The 21,373-nt window shown below is 37.9% G+C and overlaps 2 protein-coding genes across 3 annotated transcripts in view; both read right to left on the bottom strand.

Moving 5' to 3' along the window:
• LOC150083116 (uncharacterized) overlaps nucleotides 1-13,718 on the bottom strand; it is a 178,189-nt gene extending 164,471 nt beyond the window's left edge. For both annotated transcript variants that reach the window (XM_090377048.1, XM_090377049.1), the window contains exon 1: nucleotides 12,308-13,718. In XM_090377048.1, the coding sequence (XP_090233174.1) occupies nucleotides 12,308-13,718 (1,411 nt within the window). The remainder of the gene's footprint in view (nucleotides 1-12,307) is intronic.
• An 8-nt stretch (nucleotides 13,719-13,726) lies between these two features.
• Tsen54 (tRNA splicing endonuclease subunit 54) overlaps nucleotides 13,727-21,373 on the bottom strand; it is a 209,463-nt gene continuing 201,816 nt past the window's right edge. The window contains exon 6 of the mRNA XM_090377050.1: nucleotides 13,727-14,012. Within this exon, the coding sequence (XP_090233176.1) occupies nucleotides 13,727-14,012 (286 nt within the window). The remainder of the gene's footprint in view (nucleotides 14,013-21,373) is intronic.

The raw sequence follows: 21,373 nt of genomic DNA, 5'->3' as shown, positions 1-21,373 counted from the left end.
CCTGACTTAGGAAGAAGTGTTATAGTTAAGCGATCAGTGTTAAATGCAATAACTCCGTATAGGCAATTGTTAAATGAAAGGGGAAAAAAGCATAAACAATCAACTTTAACCTCATATTTTAAAATGTGATTTCACTTTGTATGTAAGTTGACTGTTTATTTAATAAAACTTTTCTTTGTTCGAAAAAAAGCTTTTCATTTTCTTTACGTAGGAACGTATCCCTATTCTGGCCATAGTATTTTTACCTCTGAAAACGAAGTTTCGCTTAACGAAGTAATTTCGTGGAACGCATCCTATTCGTTAATCGAGGTATGCCTGTATTTAACTTAGCAATGCTGATGGGATTCTTCCTCTAGCTCAGAAAAATCACCTGAGAGGGCATAAATTCAAATTGAGGAAAGACAGATGTAGGATAGACGTGCGGAAATTTGCCTTTAGCCAGCGGGTGGTTGGTTGGTGGAACAGACTTCCATCCCTTGTGGTGGAGGTTGATAGCCTAAATAAGTTTAAGGCTCAGCTGGACAGGTATTTTGAACGAACAGAGGGGTGAAGTGGAAGTGGGTTTTTTTTTTTTTTTTTTTTTTTTGGCTGATGCTGCATAAGCTTGCTTTCTTGCATCAAATGCCTCTACTAATGCTAAATGCTAAATGCTAAAAAAGTTGCACATTTTTTAGGCTGTGATGTGTTCGAGAATTGTCCCCTTCTTCCCAGAGCCACAGCACTCCCGCTAATTTGTGCACATTGCTTTGCTGCTCTAGTCTGGGGTATGATTTAAACCCAAGGGGGCTCACATCTGGTGAGTATGGGCTTGGCACACCCAGGGTCCTGACCTGGATCTCATCATTCTTCTCTTCTACTCTCTCTCTCTCTCTCGGTAACCTGGAAATTTTTTTTGGCTGGTGTGGCATAAGCCTCAGGCTTCCTTGCACTATGTGGCTAGTAATAATAATCATTATTAGCGATATGGTGCAAGGAAGCCTGAGGCTTATGCTGCACCAGCCAAAAAAAAATTTTTCTGAATTACCGTGGGAGAGAGAGAACAAGAGTCAGAAATAGAAGGGAATCACCTTGATGATATCCAGCTCAAGACCCTGGGTGTGCCAAGCCCATACTCACCAGATGTGAACCCCCCAGTTAATTACTTAACAATGACAATTAATAAGGTTAATAAATTTAATTGATTAATTTAATATACTATACTAAGCTAATGCAGTAATACATATTCTGCTATATAGTTTAATGTTATACCTTAGCTATCAAGTTATGCTATAACACAATGATCAATGTTAAATTAGTTATATCCTTAGCAAAATACAAAAGATATGCCTAAAAAGTGATTAAAATCTTCAAAATATTTATTACAATTAAAACCCTATTATTCTTCTGCACTACTGGTTACACTACTATATTCCCAAAACTCTTTTGATAGTGGTATGAGTAGCAGATTTTAACTTACAAAGTCACTAGCTAAATTTAAAAACTATGCTAATGAACGCTTCTAAGCTATTTAATTTATTTGTAAAACCCAAATTAATACATTAACTAATCAAAATACAGTAAAATTCAAAGGGTATATGCCCAAAAGGTGATTAAAACCTTCAAAATACTTTTATTACAATATAAACCCTATTATTCTTCTGAACTACTGGTTATGTTACGATATTCCTGCCAAAATACGTGCATGATAGCAATATGACTTACAAAATCACTATCTAAATTTAGAAAATAATCTAATGAACACTACTAAGCCTATTTAATCTATTTGTAAAACACAAATTAATATCTTAACTAATCAAAAATATGATAAAATTTCAAGGAACAGTTATCATTTGCAGCAGCTACGGAAGTCTATGTCTTCACCAATCGACACAAAATAAAGCACAGTTTACTATTATATCTAACATAAGTGTAACATTTCCTTTCATGCATTCCACATATTATGTAGCACAGGCTAGCAGTAATACCTGATTGTCTTTTTCTTTCTTTCTTTCTTTAAATTAGAGGCAAATAATGGCAAACACTTCCTCATTCAATTCACAAATGTATGTGGTCTCAGTTCTCATCTCAATGATGTCCATTTCCACTTACAGTCTGCCAAGCCCCTATGTACGTTTTTCTTTTTCTTTTTTTTTTTTTAACAGAATCCCAGTTATTGGTTGATTCAACCACTGCTCATCTCAGTTGTCCTAATTACTTGCTGTATGATTCCTTTCACTTCAAAGGTGGTACTTGTGCATATATCCCTTCTGTTATTCCCTGTCAGAGACTTAGTAATTTGGAATCGCCTCTTTTTGATCTTCTCTGGCTTAAGATCTACCACATTTTGTCAAATTCATCTGTTGCCTATATTGAACTCCCAACTCCACTAATCACTTGGAACTCTTTGACTTCCTCTCTTTGAAATTTAACTTTCTCCAGACCAACTTTCCTAACAACGAGGTTAATTTTCCTTGGTGATTTTAATGTTCACAACTCCAGCTGGCTTCTGTTTTCTAGTTACAAGGACCCAGATGCTGAGGCTTTTGCAATTACTAATGACCTCACACAGATTGTTCATTTACCTGCAAGAATATCAGAGAATCCTAACCACACAGTCAACATGCTTGATCTTTTTCTGATAAACAACCCTTCTAAGTAGAGAGAGAGAATCTTTATTGCAACCTAAGAAAAAGATGTTACGGAGAACTTAATGTTCCAACCGACCCATCATGACATGCAGGCTAGGGGTTAACAATGCCAAGACATATAATGTGAAGTAAACTATAAAAAAAAAAAAAAGCTCAGCCCAACTGGTATCATTGCATGGAAAGCACCTTCTTTCTAAATCTTTCTTTCAGCATCAAGATTGTAGACCTGGGAGAGCATCTGGAAAGAGAGGAACCGATCTGTCAAGAAAAGTCTCTAATTCCGGGAGCCAGTCTAGGGGTTGTCCTGAAGGCAGAAATAGGGATTCTCCAGCAGCATGTATCCCATATAGCTTGTAGATAAATCCCGCAACCATTTTCACTGTGACGACCAACCTCCGGGAATCAATAAGCTCGAAGAAACGGGGAACCCTCACTGTATTTGCTAATGCTGTTGTTCTGGGTTGTGGCAGCAGATTGGATTTCCGAATATTGGCCCATTTCAGTAGCCAATATTCAGATGCAAGGGGCTTTTTAGTTGTTTGGGTGGCTGAGGGCCAGACTTCCAACACGTACATTAAAGGTGGGTAGATAATTCTTCTGATATATTTCTTGATTATTTTGGGAACTTTAACATGTAACAGATTTTGTTTTGTTGTCCAATGAAGACTCAAAGCCAGTGAGGCGAGTTTATCCAGCTGCGTATTAAAATGGAGTTTACGATCAAACATTTGAGTGTTACCAAAAGTGGGAACAATCACAGGAGGATTGGTCATCAGAGAGAATATCATCATCTTGGTCTTCCAAGAATTGATAGTCAGGCCAAAGTGCTGTAGAAAGGACGTGATTTTCAAGACTATTATTAATGTGGTTAGTGGTTGTGATGAGATTGGGACTGGGCCTGATTGGGGGTGGAATCTTAAGGTCATCTGCATAGTAGTTGATTTTTTGGTTAATGCACATCAGAGGGGCAATCCAGAGATAACACTCTGTGGTACTCCAGTGGTAACAGTCCCCCCAAATAAAGTCTTCCTTCAGTGTCAAGTCGCAACAACCTCTTGCTAAGGAGAGCAAACAGACAGCACAGCATGTCTCCCTTTTGATGTTATAGTATAATTGTAACAGCAATAAAAGAGAAGGGGACATTCACAGCATGAAACACCACCTCAATATCTATGTAGTAGTAAGAGTAGTGGCATGTAATGCAAGAAAGCAAGTGAATGAGCTTATGTAGCATCAGCCACAAAAAAAAAAAAAAAAAAAAAAAATCACACCATTCCCTCCAAATGACGGTCCAGTTCCTCCTTAAATTTATTTAACTTATCAACTTCCACGACAGATGGAAGTTTTTTCAGCAATTAACCACCAATTGGCTAAAGGCAAATTTCCGCACATCTTTTCTACATCTTTCTTTTCTTAATTTGAATTTATGACCCCTTAGGTTCGTAATCTAAACAAGTGGAAGGATCCCATCAGAATTCAGCGTGTTCAACCCATTCAAGGCCTTATACACCACAATCAGATCACCGCGCAGGTGATCTGATTGTGGTGTATAAGTTTCCAGCCACTGCAATTTGCAAAAAATTAAGCCTCTCTTGGTAAGAGGATCCTTCATTCCCCTCACCAATCATGTTGCCCTTCTCTGTACACGCTCAAGTAAATCAACATCCTTCCTAAAATGAGGCCTCCAGGCCTATACACAGTACTGAAGGCATGGCCTGACCATTGCCTTATACAGAGGGACAATCACCTCCTTTTCCCTGCTAGCAAAATTTCTATATATCATTGACAAAACCCCATGGCCTGCCCCGGCACCCTGTCTGCATTGTCAGAAAACTTCACATCTGACTGCACAATTACTCCCAGGTCTTTTTCATTTTCTACCACCTTAAGTGTAGTACCACTACCACACAGTTGGTACGTTTCTCTGGGGTTACTTCTACCCATATGCAATACTTTGCATTTGTCGAGGTTAAACTTCAGTTGCCACTTCTTAGCCCATCTGCCCAAATTATCTAGATCCTGTTGCAGTAGCACACTGCCATTACTGTCATTAACACCCTGCCAAACTTTGTATTATCGGCAAACTTCGACACTAAGCCTGATATACCTTTATCAATATCATTGATAAATATACAAAACAACAGAGGACCCAACACCGAACCCTGTGGGACTCCACTAATAATATCAGTCCACGAAGAGCAGCACCCATTAATTACCAGCCTCTGTCTTCTCCCACTCAACCATCCTTTTATCCTATGTAGAAACTTACCCTTAATACCATTCTGCTCCAATTTGTACAATAGTCTTCCATGCGCAAGTGTCAAAAGCTTTCCTGAAATCCAAATATATGATATAAAAATTATTTTTTGCATCCAGTTCCTTTGTAACCACATCATAATATCCTATCAAATTTGTCAGAGAAGACTTTCCCTTAACAAACCCATGCTGTGTCTGAATTATGGCTGCAGTCTTGTCTAGATGATCCTGCAATGAATCTTTAACCAGTGACTCCATTATTTTCGGAACAGAAGTTAAACTAACTGCCTGTAATTACTCGTGTCACCCTTCGATCCCCCTTTGTGAATTGGGGATACATTTGCACATCTGCAGTCCGTGGGGGACCTCCCCTGAGTCCAAGGATGCTATCATAATTATGGCTAAGGGTTTGCTTAGTTGCTTTGCCGCCTCCTTTAATATAACTGGATAGATCCCATCCACCCCAGGTGCCTTTCTTATGCTTAACTTCAACAATTTCTCCTCCAGTTATTACAAAATCATTAAGCACCCTGCTACAATTTGATAACCTTCTGCCATTTTCAAACCTTAATAACTACTCATGTGTGAATGTAGATGCAAAATACTCATTCAGTTTGATTGCTATCTGAGCAGGATCATCAACAGTCGAACCACCGATATCAAGTGGACCAATCAGATTCATCCCCTTCCTTTTAGAGTTTATATAAGTAAAGAAATCCTTGCTGTTTTTCTTAGCATCTTTTGCCAAAGATTTCTCGTAATCTGCCTTCGCCTGCTTAACCTCCTTTGTGACCTGATTACAGACTAGCTTATATCTGCCATAGGCTTCTGAGTCGCTTGATAATATATATGCATCCCATGCATTTTTCTTCTCTGTCAAGAGTCTCATTAGTTAATTTGATAACCATTTAGGCCTAAACCTTGAACAATATTTCTTAATAGGTATGAAACTTTTAGTAGCATCCACGATTAATTCCTTGAATGCTTCCCACTTAGAATTTACTGTTGGTAACATCGTCAGTTGATCCCACTGTACAGAATTTAATAACTGTCTGAGACAATTGTACTCACCTTTATGGAAGCAAAAGCCCTTTCCTCTTCCCCTGATGGTAATTAATTACCTGATGGTAAGTAAATCCCACATTAGTACATTGTGATCACACCGAGTGGTTCCTTTATTTGCAAATTCTTAATACACGAATGATCACTGCTGATAACCAGATCAAGAGTATTACCCTCTCTGGTTGCCTCTCGAACATGCTGCTGCAGAAAACAATCATCCAATAAATCCACAAAAGTCTTACTAGTGTGTGAGTGACCAACCCACAAGTTCCAGTCAATATCTGGGAAGTTAAAATCCCCCACTATAAGACATTCTGATTTACTAGCCCACTATTTCTCTGTACAATTGTTCACTGTACTCACTCAAGTCATTAGGCCTGTAACACACTCCTACTCTTAATTTTGCTTTCACAGTGCTTATGTCACACCAAACTGACTCAACAGTGCACTGTTCATCTATATCAACTGGATGCACTTCTTTTGATTTTATGTTTTTCTTAATTAACAGCATAACACCTCCTCCCTTCCTATCCTGTCTATGCGTTCTGTACACATTGTACTCCCCAACTTCCAGTTCTGCATTCCTTATATCTGTGTGACACCACGTCTCTGCTATCCCAACAATATCTGCCTTTGATGTCTTGACCAACACTTCAAATTCATCAAATTTATTTACTATACTTCTAGCATTGGTATACATGCAAGTTATTGCATTTGTGGTGGCAAGGAGGTTTGTAGTCGTCGATCACTGTTTGAGAGAGAGAGAGAGAGAGAGAGAGAGAGAGAGAGAGAGAGAGAGAGAGAGAGAGAGAGAGAGAGAGTAGTAAATCTGGGCAGTAATGTTTAATTAGTGATGGGTTACAGATCTTGGGGATAGGCCTGACAGTACAGCTGTTCCACTCAACTGGTAAGGAATATGTCTTCAGGATATCATTGTAGATAGACGGCAGTGGTTGAATAATAAAAGGACTGAGGCACTTCACAATGCATTGAGGAACATTATAAGCTCCTGCAACAGTGATGAGAGCGAATGAGTTTTTATAAGTTGAGGTGAAGTGAAATTATAGCTGTGAAGGATATCCAGATAAGACATGATCTGGCATATCAAGTTTTGGGGAAGCACACTTGATGATTGAAATCTCATAATATGGTCCAGTCATTGGTCAGGATCAACAAGGATTTGGTTGCTAAGGCACCTACGACGATAGGGGATTTTCCCTATACGAAGCTGAGCATTGAAGAAAAATGCAATCGCTGATGATTGTTGTCTGTTGAAATGGGCTTTTTGTGCTTTTGAGTATGAAATTCGCTCACCAACATCATTTGTCTCCTTCCAAATTTTGTGCAGTAGTTATTTCAATTGAAAAGCTGTATTGAGATCCTTGTTCCACCACGCCTTTGAGTGGGGTGGGGGGGTGATTTTAACCTTCTTGGAGACAGAAAAGTTTGCAACAGTATTAATACAGTTTGTAAGAATGGTTGTTGCACCCTTCAAGGACATGCCAAGAAATGAGTGTAGCAGTCATAAGGCATTTTTCATTATTAAAAAAATTGGGCTGATAATTGTGGATGTTTTATTCAGCTTATAAACAGATTCACATGACTTATGAACAGTCTATTTGCATAGAGACAGTAAAATTTGCAAGAGGGTCATGATCGGAGTTAAAAGATGTTTTTTGGGGGGGGGGGGTCACGCAATGTGCAGATGAGAACATAAGGTCGAGCTGGTTAGTTACTTTAGTGGGCATGTCACTGATGAGGAGAATATCAGTGGATTTCATATCTTCAATTAGGTGCTGTCTCATAGATTCATGTTGAGTTGGTATGTTGTAATTGGCCATCACAACATGAGCTGCAGATGGGTGGAGGTGATTTAAGATCCAATTAGCAACTTTGGTAACAGTATCCCAAGTGGGCATGGAAGGAACATAGACTGTGCAGATGTCAATAATGGCCTTATTGTGAGCTAGAGTTAAGATCAGTGGTTCAAAATTGGTGGACTCACTGGACTTCTTATTAATTAAATTAAACTTTTGACTGAAAAACTGATGCTCCACCACCCTGTCAAAACTCTCTAGAGGTAAACTCAACTTGAAATCCTGCAGGCAGAGCAGCGGCAATACACTCCTGATCAGGTTCTAACCATGTCTTGGTAATGGAAAGAATGTCGATTTTGATTGCAAGGAGGATCACCTCCATGGTGTCAAACATTATGTACACTCAACATTTTGATACACAAGAATGGAAAAATCTGTGAGGGGGGGGGGGAGAACCTTCTCTCTGATGGCACGATGCGCTTTCATTGCTGGGGATTGATATGACCTCTTAATGATAAGAATTTTAATAGGAAAGGATACAGGAGTTTTGCACTCTACATGCAGCTTAATGTCAAATGAGGATGCACACTTAAACAAATGAGTTTGGGAACTTGAAGCAATTTAATTGCTACCTGGAGCTTGTGTTTGATTGGGAAGTTTTGGAATATTTTAACTTTCAAACCTAGGGGCCAGATTCGGGGATTTGGTGCAATGGTTACAAGTGATCTGAAAAGAGCTGTACGTGGGGTGTTTAGCCTTTATCTGCCTGACGTCAACTTGTACATTGCATTTTCTTAGAACATATTCATGTAGCTTGTCTACAGTGGTGGATGAGTCTAGTTTTGTAATGAATAATTTCTCCAACGAAGGTGCTGCTTTAAGACTTCAGAACCCATCAGCTCCAAGAATGAATCAAGTCGTCCTTTGTAAGGGTTGATCTGTCTCTTTACTTGCATTTAGGCTGCATGGCAGGATACTTGAGCTATAAAATGTAGGGTTGAGTGGTATCCTGACTCGAGATTCGGCCTGGTGCTTCTGTTTCCAGCAGGGACATGGAACCCTCCTTATTGCATCTGGGGTCAAAGGTAAAGTTGGTTCTCATGAGCATAGACTTCACAATCTGGCAGAAATTCAATTGTAGGGTCAGGTGCATGACAATCAGAGGGTGCAGTCTGTCTTCATAACTGATGGATGAGATCTTCTATGTTATAATAGGTTATGGAGGAGCTGTACAGGGCTAGTTGCAATTCTGGAATGCCGTAAGCATGATTTTTGCTAACGTGGTGTGCATTCCTGTTGTGGGTTTTTTTGGCTCCGTTTTGATCGCTTGTCCATGATTTTCAGATTATTAGACCTGTTTGGGTGATTGGTCTTTTCTCTAATGGAACCTTTCTCTTGTGGCCTTCCCAACATCATGTTGTTCGGCATTACAAGAATGCAAAATGGAATGACCTGCAAGATTTATTTTCTTCTTTTCCTTCGTCAGATTACTGTTTCAAAATTTCTCATGTCAACATTTGCTCAGATAGTGTCAATGAAATTATTCTTGTAGGGATGAAATCCTTCATTCCACACTCCACCTTAAAATATCATCCTTTATCTAAACCTCAGTTTTCCAATAAATGTGATAAGTCTGTTCAAGAGAAGAATGTTGCATATTGTAATTGGCTTGTTTATAAATCTTCAGTTTCATTTTCTGCCTACACCAAAGCTCGCAACAATTGTAAAGCAGTTATTAATCAGTCCAAACTAGATTTCAAGCAGGCTAAGAGCAGAAAACTTTCTTGTCCAAATGGTAGCTGAGCATCTGGTCTCTTCTAAAGCTACTGGCTGCAACTTTTGCCCATCTCCATTCCCACCTCTGTCAAAATTAGATGGTTCTATTGCCACTTCAGCCAAGGATAAAGTTGACTTACTAGTTTCCTAATTTTTCTTCCAACTCGTGTATTATCTTGGTAAACCATCTCCCACCATTCCCAGTATGCTCCATTCAATGCCTCCTGTGGCCTTCTGTCAATGAAATTATTCAATGCCTCCATTCAATGCCTCCTGTGGCCTTCTGTCAAAAGGATGTAAGAATTTTGACGAATCTTGATGCTAAGAAAACTCTAGGTCCTGATGGAGTTTCTCCACTTGTTCTCCAAACCTGTGCTTCTTAACTTACTCCTGTTCTGTGCCACCTTTTTTTTTTTCACTTTTTTATTCCAAAGGTATTTTCCCTTCTGCTTGGAAATTTGCTCATATCCAGCCAGTTTCCAAAAAGGGTGACAAATTCTTCCCATACAATTATTGTCCCATTGCAATTACTTCTACTTTTTCTAAGTAATGGTGAAACCAATTAACAGCCAACTCTTAAACTATCTAGAAACCTTCCATCTGATCAATGATTGTCAGTATTCACCCACTGATGATATTTTGGCTTATGTTACCCATCTATGGACAAATTCAATGGAAACGTTTGGTGAAAATCAAGTGATTGCTCTTGACATTTCAAAGGCTTTTGATCATGTTTGGCATAAAGGTCTTCTAAAGATGCTTCCATCTTATCTTATGGTTTGCCAACTATTTTTGTAATTGGGTATCCAGTTTTCTCTCTGACTGCTTGCTGCAGGTGATGGTAGATGGCTCTTTGTCTTCTAATTTCTCCACTAATGCTGTGCTCCCTAAGATTCAGTTTTCTCCCTCTCTTTTCTTCTGTGTTTGTTCCATCGACCAGAAATCCTACCCACAGTTTTGCTGATGATAGCATTCCACCTTCCAATTTGAGAAACCTTGCCCTGCTCAAACATCTTGAACTTCTCAAATATCCACTACCAATTCCTTAAATGCTGATCTCCAGGTAATTCTCCAATGGGAGAATACTTGATTTCAATCTTTCTAAACTGTCCTGTCTTATATCTTGCAAAAAGGATTCTTCTTCTCCTATGCTTATCTTCGATGACACTCTGATTTCTAGGCAAGATCATATATTTCTATTGGGGATTACACTGACTTCTAATCTCTCTTGGCATAAGCACGTTACATATATTGCTTTCTCTGCATCTAAAAAAAAACTGGCTTTTCTTTTCCACTCTCGGCCTTACTTTTCTTCCAAACAGCTGTTCAACTCTGTACAAACCATAAATCCGCCATAGCATGGAATATTGTTCCCACACCTGGGGCGATGCCCCAAAATCTCTCTCAGGTTTCTAGATTCCATTCAAAAGAGAGCTGTTGTTTTGTTTTTTTGTTTGGTTTTTAGGAGCATTAGCAACTAAGGGCATATTGCTCCGGGGATATGCAGTGGTCATTTCCTGACCTTTCCGCATCCTCCGTATTTGGTGGTCACAGGCTCGAACCCCGGTCTAATTAAGAAGCGTGTGCTACGCACTGCTGCTCCTTCCCATCTGGCTACAGAGGCGCCTCAAAAGAGAGCAGTTAGGTTAATTAATGACCCATCTCTAACAGAATCTCTCCACTGTGTCTCACAGACATTCTGTTTCTGCTGCATGCCTTTTCTACAGATACTTCCAAAGGCACTGTTCTTCTGAATTGGCTTCAACAATCTCCACGCTCTCTTCCAAAGCAGTCCGAACACATGCAGCACCCAGTCAACGACCTTTTTCTCTCCAACTTCAAACTCATAGAACCAACTTTTCTTCTTCTTCTTCATTCAACTTCTGTTTTCTGGAACAACCGAAATTCATACATATTTCCTGAAAATTACAATCAACAAATATCTTCTTTTATCTTCTTAGCCTCCAACCCATGGACAGTACTAAGTACTATAAGTTCTAATACCTATTGTGTCTGGGGGTTTTCATAAAAAAAAATAATGAAACTTCAAGCAGAAATTTGTAGAATTATTTAAAAAATTTAGAATTTTATAGTGAAGCCATAGTTTTACTGTATTCTAAGAGGGAAAAAAAAGGGTGAAAAACTGTTACAATGGTGAGCTGGAGTATGGGTGAAAAAGAAAAGTTTTCAACATAAATTGGAGAGCTGTCATCTATGTTTGTTTTTACCATTCTTAACATTACATGCAATGGTGATTTTTAGTTACAATAATAAAGGTTACAGAATTATATTTCAATGCAAGCACTGAAATAATATGATAACTATATGCATGTCTTCATTTCCATCTTTGAGATTGTTTTGATCCTTTAAGTTATGGTGACCAACTTTTGGGCTTTGAGTCTCAGTGCATCCCTAAAGATGGAAATTGAATGTAGAGAGAGAGATGCACACTATTTTCAAATTACTTTTTGGTCACATATCAATGTTAAACCAATAAAATACTCTTTATTAATATAAACACTGAAATCACAACAAGAATATTAACAATAATTACAAAATTTGTTTACTTCAATGAGCCATGCAGCTATAATGACATACAATAATTCCAAAGAAAGGATGTGCAAATATTTTCCTGGCATAATAACATAACAACAACTGAATAAACAAGATTAATGCCATTTTTAATCTACTTGGTATGAAAAAATGTCATTTTTTGAGGAAAATGAGATATAAACTACAAAAGGATACAAAATCAAAAGTTATTCTTACCAGCAGAAATACTACAGGCAGGCTTGATAAGTGGATGGCAATCTCCTTCCCACAGGATACCTCCATTTCCATTTTTTAAAGCTTCTATAGTTGTTTGTTTTTGCAGTTCAATTTTGAAGTGTTTCCAGTTATTAGCTATAATTTTAAGTTTAGGAATTGCCGACTGATATTCTGGTATGTTGTCACCACACCATCTTTTTCGATTCCTCCGCCTCTGCCTTCTCTCTCTCCAGTTACTGTTTGCTTGTGAGGATGACCAGTTTTCAACCTGATTCTTGTCATCCAACTGATGAGTCATATTAGCCATATATCTAGTTTGATTATTATATTTATCTGTCAACGTACAGGGTTCTTGCCTGAGAATAAGTTCACTTAAGCATTCTTTTGAGTTACTTGGATTATCAAATCTTTGCAATTCTACAGATTGAGGATCACTACTGTGCTTCTGAACATTTATTTTTACATGAGAGCCTGATTCATATTTTCTGTTTACAGAAGAATTTTTTACAAGCTTTCCATAATGCTCAATACATTCATTTCCTCGATCATCACGTTCCCTAAGCAGTGTACAGTCTAATAAGTGTGAAGGAAAGGTATTTACCTTTTTATTATGGTGACTAATATGGACAGCAGCAGAATCACAGCTCATAATGCTTCTTTTTTCAGATAATAGATTAATTTCTGATAAATAATGAGAGTCTAAATTCCTAGACCACTTTCCATTTCCAGAGTCTACTGGTGAATTAGAATGTCCATCACATTCACTGTAATGCACAGAACTGCTGGAAACTGTTCTATAATCATTATGGTAACCTTTATAACACTTACTACTGGAATCCACTGTAGAAGGTGAACCACGCCAAGAACTAAAGGAATGTGTATCATGATTATCAAAATTATCCTGGTTTATATATATATCAGAATACTTTTTAAGATCTTCTTGCATTCCACGTTCACAATGTTTTGGTGTATCTTTTTCCCTATGATTACTATGCTGTCTTCTCCATTTCCAATCACATCTCTGAAATTTCCTTTTTTGATTACAGCCTTCTGAATCATAGGACAACTTTTTCATGTCCATGATGTATATTCTTTTCCGAAGCAAGACATTATCTGGTAAAAGGAAAGCAGGAGGTCTCTTTAATTCAATTAATCTCTTACCAATAATGTCTGGAAAATCAAATACATCTTGATTTATTGTAAACATTGAAGCTAATTCAAGAACATCACCATTGCTTCCAGATTTATTCTTTGTACTATTCTCATTACTACAATTGCTCGTATCATCATCAGAGCTAAGGTCAATAACCTCGACACATTTTGTTACTGTTTCTTTATGTTCTACAGGTGGATCCTGAGTTATATCTACAACAACAATGTGCTGGGAATCCTCAGTTTCACAGCTTTCCATTAGAGTATTTAGTCTTCCTTACTTTGCAAAATTTCAACTATTCCTCCCAACTTACCTTTTGTATCTGATGTTCCTTCACAAATTTTTCTCTCTTCTATTTCACAATCCTTACTTCTTTTATTAGTAATTTCTCTATTACCATCATTTTTGTCCTTATAAGTCATGTTATCAGCAGAGACATTATTACTATCTGAGCTATTAAAAGAATCACTGGAATCATATACTTTAACCTCACTACTGTTCAAATTATGCTGATCAAGTCCTAGCTTCCTTTCGTAGGTTGTCATATTCAATCTGCAAGTCAGAAAAAAAAATTAAGATGAATAATGATGATAACAATAATAAATAATAATGATAATAATATTATATTGTAGACTATAGGTTATCTGGGTTATGGATTAATGGGAAATCTACAGCACAGTTTAAGTCAGTGTAACAAAAGGATGGATAACAAAAAAGAAATATGAAGGTTATCCAAAAAGTAATGCACACTGTACACATGCTCCTCACCCCATGCATGCTTGGGTCGGAAAACTGCTAGCTTGGGGGTGATACAAGGACTAATAGATTAACAGTAGCCACTGGCAGAGGTGAAAGTGATTCTTGCACTGCTTCTATTGGAATGAGCAGCAGCCTGGAAAACAAGATGCAGGATAATTCAGAGACTACTGGGAGTCGTTGCGGTACAAGTCAACACATGGGTTGTGTTAGGGTAGCTAAGAATAGGAACAGGTGCATGTATACTTGCATGTACACCAATGCTAGGAGTTTAGTAAATAAATTTGATGAATTTGAGGTATTGCTCAAAACATCAAAGGCATTATTTTTGGGATATCAGAGACATGGTGTCACACAGATATAAGGAATACAGAACTGGAATTTGGGGAGTGCAATGTGTACAGAAAGGATAGACAGGATAGGAAGGGAGGAGGGGTTACGCTATCAGTTAAGAAACACATAAAATCCAAGAAAGTGAAGCCAGTCGACATCGCTAGACAGTGCAGTGTCGAGTCAGTTTGGTGTGACATAAGCATTGGGAGATCAAAATTGAGTAGGAGTGTGCTATAGGCCTAATGCTGTTTCTTGTAATCTGTCTATCTTGTGAACTCCTCTGACCGTTTGGTCGTCCCGGAGTATAAACAGAATATTTATTTATTTATTTATTAATGACTCCGATAAGTATAATAAGAAACTATACAGGGAAATAGAGTTGGCCAGTAAATCAGAGAGTCTTATAATGGGGGATTTTAATTTCCCATACATTGACTGGAATTTATGGGTTGGTCACTCACACACTAGCAAGGCTTTTGTGGATTTATTGGATGATTGTTTTCTACATCAGCATGTTCGGGAGGCAACTAGAGGGAGTAATACTCTTGATCCGATTATCGGTAGTGATTCTTCATGCATTAAGAATCTGCAAATAAAGGAACCGCTAGGTGGCAGTGATCACAGTGTGCTGAAGTGGTAACTACCATCAAAGAGGTAACTACCATCAGGGGTAAAGGGAAGGGTTATTGCTTTCGTAAAGGCGACTACAATGGTCTGAGACAGTATTTAATTTCTATACAGTGGGACCAACTGATGATGTTACCAACAGCAAATTCAAAATGTGAAGCATTCAAAGAACTTATCTTGGAAGCTACTAGGCTTTACATACCAACTAAGAAATATTGTTCAAATATTGCCTAAATGAATGTCAGATGAACTAATGAGACATATGGCAGAGAAGAAAAATGCATGGGATACATATAAATTAACATGTGACACAGAAGCCTATGACAGATATAAGCTGGTCTTTAACCAAGTTACAAAGGAGATTAGGCAGGCAAAGACAGATTACGAGAAATCTTTGGCAAAGGATGCAAAGAAAAACAGCAAAGAGTTCTTTATTTATGTAAACTCTAGAAGGAAGGGGATGAATCAGATTGGTCCACTTGATATCGATGGTTCAACTGTTGATGATCCAGCTCAGGTAGCTAACAAACTAAATGAATATTTTGCATCGACATTCACACATGAGGAGTTATTCAGCGAGGGGATTGCAAGAGGTGTATTCAACTCTGGCAGTAAGCTTGATAATCTTGTAATAACTGAGAAGTGAAGGAGAAATTGTTGAAGATGAACACAAGAAAGGCACATGGGGTGGAGGGATCTATCCAGTTATATTAAAGGAGGCAGCAAAGGAAGTAAGCAAACCCTTAGCCATAATTATGAGAGCTTCCTTGGACTCAGGGGAGGTACCCATAGACTGGAGATGTGCAAATGTGACCCCAATTCACAAAGGAGGATCAAAGGCTGACAAGTAATTATAGACCTGTTAGTTTAACTTCTGTTCCAGGAAAATTAATGGAGGCACTAGTTAAAGAAGCAATGCAGGATCATCTAGACAAGACGTCAGTTATAGCTTGGACACAGCATGGTTTTGTTAAGGGAAAGTCTTGCCTGACCAATTTGATTGGATACTATGATGCAGTCACAAAAGAACTGGATGCAGGGAATAACTTTGATATTATATATTTGGATCTTAGAAAGGCTTTTGATACTGTTGCACATGGAAGACTGCTGCACAAATTGGAGCAGTGTGGCACTGGAGGCAAATTGCTGCTATGGATAAGGGGATGGTTGAGGGGAAGAAGATAGAGAGTGGTAACCAATGGACACTGCTCATCGTGGACTAATGTTATTAGTGGTGTCCCTCAGGGTTCAGTGTTGGGTCCATTATTGTTTTCTGTATTTATAAATGACACTGATGATGGTATATCAAGCTTAATGTCCAAGTTTGCAGATGATACAAAGGTTGGCAGGGTTGTTAAGGACACTACTGACACTATGCTGCTGCAACAGGATCTGGAAAGGTTGAGCAGATGGGCTGAAAGGTGGCAAATGAAGTTTAACATTGACAAATGTAAAGTACTACATATGGGAAACAGCAACCCCAGAGCAACGTATCAACTCTGTGGTACTACACTGACAGTGGTAGAGAATAAAAAGGACCTGGGGTAATTGTGCAGGCAGATATAAGTTCTCTGAGCAGTGCAGATGGGCTGCAAGAGTAGGTCATGGTGTCTTGTCAATGATATACAGGAATTTTTCTAGCAGGGATAAGGAGGTGATTATTCTCTTGTATAAGGCAATGGTCAGGCCACACCTAGAGTATTGTATACAGTTCTGGAGGCCTCATTTCAAGAGGGATGTAGAGATGCTGGTGCGAGTACAGAGAAGGGCAACAAGATTAGTGAATGGAACAAAGTGTAGCTCTTAAGAAGAAAGGCTTAAGTTTTGCAAATTACAATGTCTGGAGACTAGGCATCTGCGAGGTGATCAGATAGAGGTGTATAAAGCCCTGAATGGTTTGAGCATGCTCAATGCCGATGGGATTCTTCCTCTTGCTCAGAATAATCACCTGTGAGGGCATAAATTCAAATTGAGGAAAGACAGATGTAGGATAGATGTGCGGAAATTTTCCTTTAGCTTGCGGGTAGTTGGTTGATGGAACAGACTTCCATCCCTTGTTGTGGAAGTTGATAGCCTCAATACATTTAAGGCTCAGTTGGGCTGGTATTTCGAACGAACGGAGGGGTGAAATGGAAGTTTTTTTTTTTTTTTTTTTGGCTGATGCTGCATAAGCTTGCTTTGTTGCATCATATGACTCTACTAATGTTACATCTGCATGAGTGACATTTATTAGAATAATAACCCCATTCTGCACGGTTTTTGATGTCTATAAACAAATAGTTGTTTTTAACTGGGTTTTTAATTTTTTACACCGATTCCAGAAATGCTGTTTATTTTTTTTTCTGTTTTTTTTTTTTTTCCTTATCATGTACTGTTTTTTCCGCAAATCACTTAAGTTGAGTGATTTGAAGAAAAAACATGATGAAAAAGTGTCATGAGTTTATTACTGAATCTATTAAGTTAGGGGTAAATGCTGGGTTGTTGTTGTTATTATTATTATTTGGTTTTTTAGGAGCATTAGCAACTAAGGCCATATTGCTCCGGGGATATGCAGTGGTCATTCCCTGACCTTTCCGCATCCTCCATATTTGGTGGTCACTGGCTAGAACCCCAGTCTAATCAAGAAGCGTGTGCTATGCACTGCTGCTCCTGCCCACCTGGCTATGGAGGCGGCATTAAATGCTGGGAATTTGTAAAGTAAATCTTCACATGTTGGCAACACTGCCTTCAGTCATTTGTGTCTTGACCTTGAGAGCTCCATGCAGCAGTGTTTTCAGTGTGAGCTCAGTTTATTTTTCAGGTTATCAGTCAAATTTGTGCTGAAAAGTGAGTAATATGTCTTCACATAAGTGTTTGAACAATCCAAACTTATTTTGTTATATTTGTGGAAGTTATGTAATCCTCAAGCAAAGGTATTATAGAATTTGTGACAGACATGTAATTGTGCTTATTTTTGAGTTTTACTCTAAGATAAACAACGGGTTCCATAAAGTACAATACATATCTTTTACAAATGATGAACAATGCCGAAGATAAGCAACGGGCTCCACAAAGTTTGGCAAACCTGTTGAAGCACTGATATTGTGGAAAAATGGTAGAAAGAAGGCTATGCCATTTGCAATTCCCATGATTTGGCAAGAGCCTAACAAAACCACTGTAATGACTGCTACTTTTGCTTAGTTAATGTAGTGGGTCAATTCCAATAGCTCACTCTGTGCATTTGAAAGAAACATGAGAATTTGAAGTTGTTGTTGACAAATATTAAGTATGAAGAACATGGTCTGTGCTCGAGTGATAGGCATGATTGGACAGCAATCTGGCTACACAAAAATGTCTTGCTTTTTGTGTGAGTGGAACAGTCAGGCAAGGAGTAAGCACTGGGATGTCAAGGTCTGGCCAAAGAGTTTGTTGCCTGGATCAAAGAACAGTTCATAAACCACTGCTAGACCCCCAAAGCTCTACTTCTTCTAACCTTACACATCAAACTTGGTTTGATGAAACAGCTTGTAAAAGCCTTACCTCAGGAAGGTCCCTGCTTCAATTACCATCGTTCACACAAAAGAAGCTAAAACAAGTTATTTTTGTTGGTCCCTATCACAAATTGATGACAGACCGAGTTTTGAGGGAACTATGAATAAAAGGGAAAAACAGGCACAGATTAGCTTGTATATTGTTGAGAACTTTTTTAGGGAACAACAAGGACTACAAGAATATAGTTGAAAATATGTTGGAAAACTTCATGAAGCTGAGTTGCAACTTCATGTGTAAGTGTAAAAAACATAACTGTGCCAAGGTTATATTTTTTTACACTCCCACATTTACTAATTCCCAGAAAATCTAGGAAGTGTTAGTGAAGAAGAGGGTGAGAGATTTCACTAGGACATGGAGATGATGTACCAAGGGAGACGGAATGTCAACATGATGACTGACTATTGCTAGATGCTAAAGAGGAACTGTAAAGTATAAGGAACTGCAAGAAAATCAAAGAATAGAAAAATTTATCCACCACAGATCATTTTTTAAAGTGAGAGGTGAATGTTTAATGCCCTTTTTAATAGTGTTTTCAACATGTATTTAAATATGTCTGGTAGAAGTAACATTTTGTTATAATTTCAGTGCACAAATTCTGCCAAAATTAATAAAAATTCATGAAAAATTAAATCTTCTTTCATGATTTTTGAAGAAACCTGACATGATGGAAGTCATTTTTGAAATCGGCATTAGAAAATGATTCAGAAACACCTTTTTCTGAGAAAACATCAATTAATTTTTTTTCAAAATGCAGTGTGCTTGAAAGTTTCTATATTGAATATTTATATAATATCGGTGTTTAAATACACCATAGATAACTCTTAATAAACTACAAAGTAGTTGTGGTAGGCATCATTTGCTCTTTCTCATATTGTGCTCTGCCTTCACGACGAGTTGCCATGATATTGCACTACTTCGAATAAGTAACTCTTCACTAATAGAGAAGGCTATTGTTACTTATTCTCAGTTGAGTACCACCACCCAGACAGCACTGTTTCACGGCTATTGGCCGATCATCAGTGGGTGGGTAGGTACCCTGGTAATGCAGACATGACGACCCAGTTGTGAAGTTAATCACACAATATGAGAGATGCCAAGAGGTGTAGATGTCAATATTTAAAATAAATAAATGCACAAGGCATAATACTTTAAGAATTTGGTATCTATATAATATCGGTGTTTAAATACACCATAGATAACTCTTAATAAACTACAAAGTAGTTGTCAAAGTAGATTAAGAGTTATCTATGGTGTATTTAAACACCGATATTATATAGATACCAAACTCTTAAAGTATTATGCCTTGTGCATTTATTTATTTTAAATATTGACATCTACACCTCTTGGCATCTCTCATATTGTGTGATTAACTTCACAACTGGGTCGTCATGTCTGCATTACCAGGGTACCTACCCACCCACTGATGATCGGCCAATAGCCGTGAAACAGTGCTGTCTGGGTGGTGGTACTCAACTGAGAATAAGTAACAATAGCCTTCTCTATTAGTGAAGAGTTACTTATTCGAAGTAGTGCAATATCATGGCAACTCGTCGTGAAGGCAGAGCACAATATGAGAAAGAGCAAATGATGCCTACCACAACTACTTTGTAGTTTATTAAGAGTTATCTATGGTGTATTTAAACACCGATATTATATAGATACCAAACTCTTAAAGTATTATGCCTTGTGCATTTATTTATTTTGAATATTTATATAGAGGCCTTTAAAAATGGATGGTGATATTGATTAAGGTCAGATTACAGCTTCAGATCAAAGATCTTTTATCAAAATTGAAACTTTACATGGTCAAATGGTGACACAAATTTATAAATTGTTTGGGGAAGTGCATAGTAAGTCAACAGTAGATAGTAGTAGTAGTATTGTACACTGGTCTCAACAGTTTTGTCAGGGTCAAGACCTGTGTTGAAGGCAAACAACACTCAGCTAGACCAAAAACATCTATGGAGAAATAGCCAAACAAATTGGGAATGGCAAAATCATCTGTTCACTGAATTTTAATTGAGGTGTTACAAAAACAAAAGGATGCATCCTGATGGATCCCACATTTGCTGTCAGATGAACAATGAGCAAAGCATAAAAAAAATTGTAATACAGTTTACTTGTATTAAAATTGTAATCAGTAACTCACATGTTACTGACAAGACAGCTGCTGAGTCTATTTCGTAGTAAAACACTAAGTGGAACTTTTATTGTTTAAAAATTACTGATTTTTGTAACTTTTGATTTACAATTAATAGTGTTATTTTGTTATTTGGTTTTTAGGAGCATTAGCAACTAAGGCCATATTGTTCCGGGATATGCGGTGGTCATTCCCTGACCTTTCCGCATCCTCCGTATTTGGTGGTGACGGGCTCGAACCCCGGTCTAATCAAGAAGCATGCTACACACTGCTGCTCCTTCCCACCTGGCTACGGAGGCGCCTAATTAATAGTGTGGTTATTATTGTGTTTCTCGGGTTAAATTGGTGAATTTATACAAATGACTTCTGGAGCCATTGCATTGTATCGATATAAGAATGACTGAATTCAACCACTATTGTTATAGTACTGATATAGATAAGACTTGGAAGTTTCCAATGCAGTTTAGTAGGTGTATAATTTATATCTGAAGTGTTTTTGTTATGCACATAAACTATAAATTTATAG

This window comes from Mastigoproctus giganteus, chromosome 7 (genome assembly GCF_048544385.1).
Source record: "Mastigoproctus giganteus isolate SK-2022 chromosome 7, ASM4854438v1, whole genome shotgun sequence".
Lineage (NCBI taxonomy): Eukaryota > Metazoa > Arthropoda > Arachnida > Uropygi > Thelyphonidae > Mastigoproctus > Mastigoproctus giganteus.
This window is presented reverse-complemented; position numbering and strand designations above follow the sequence as displayed.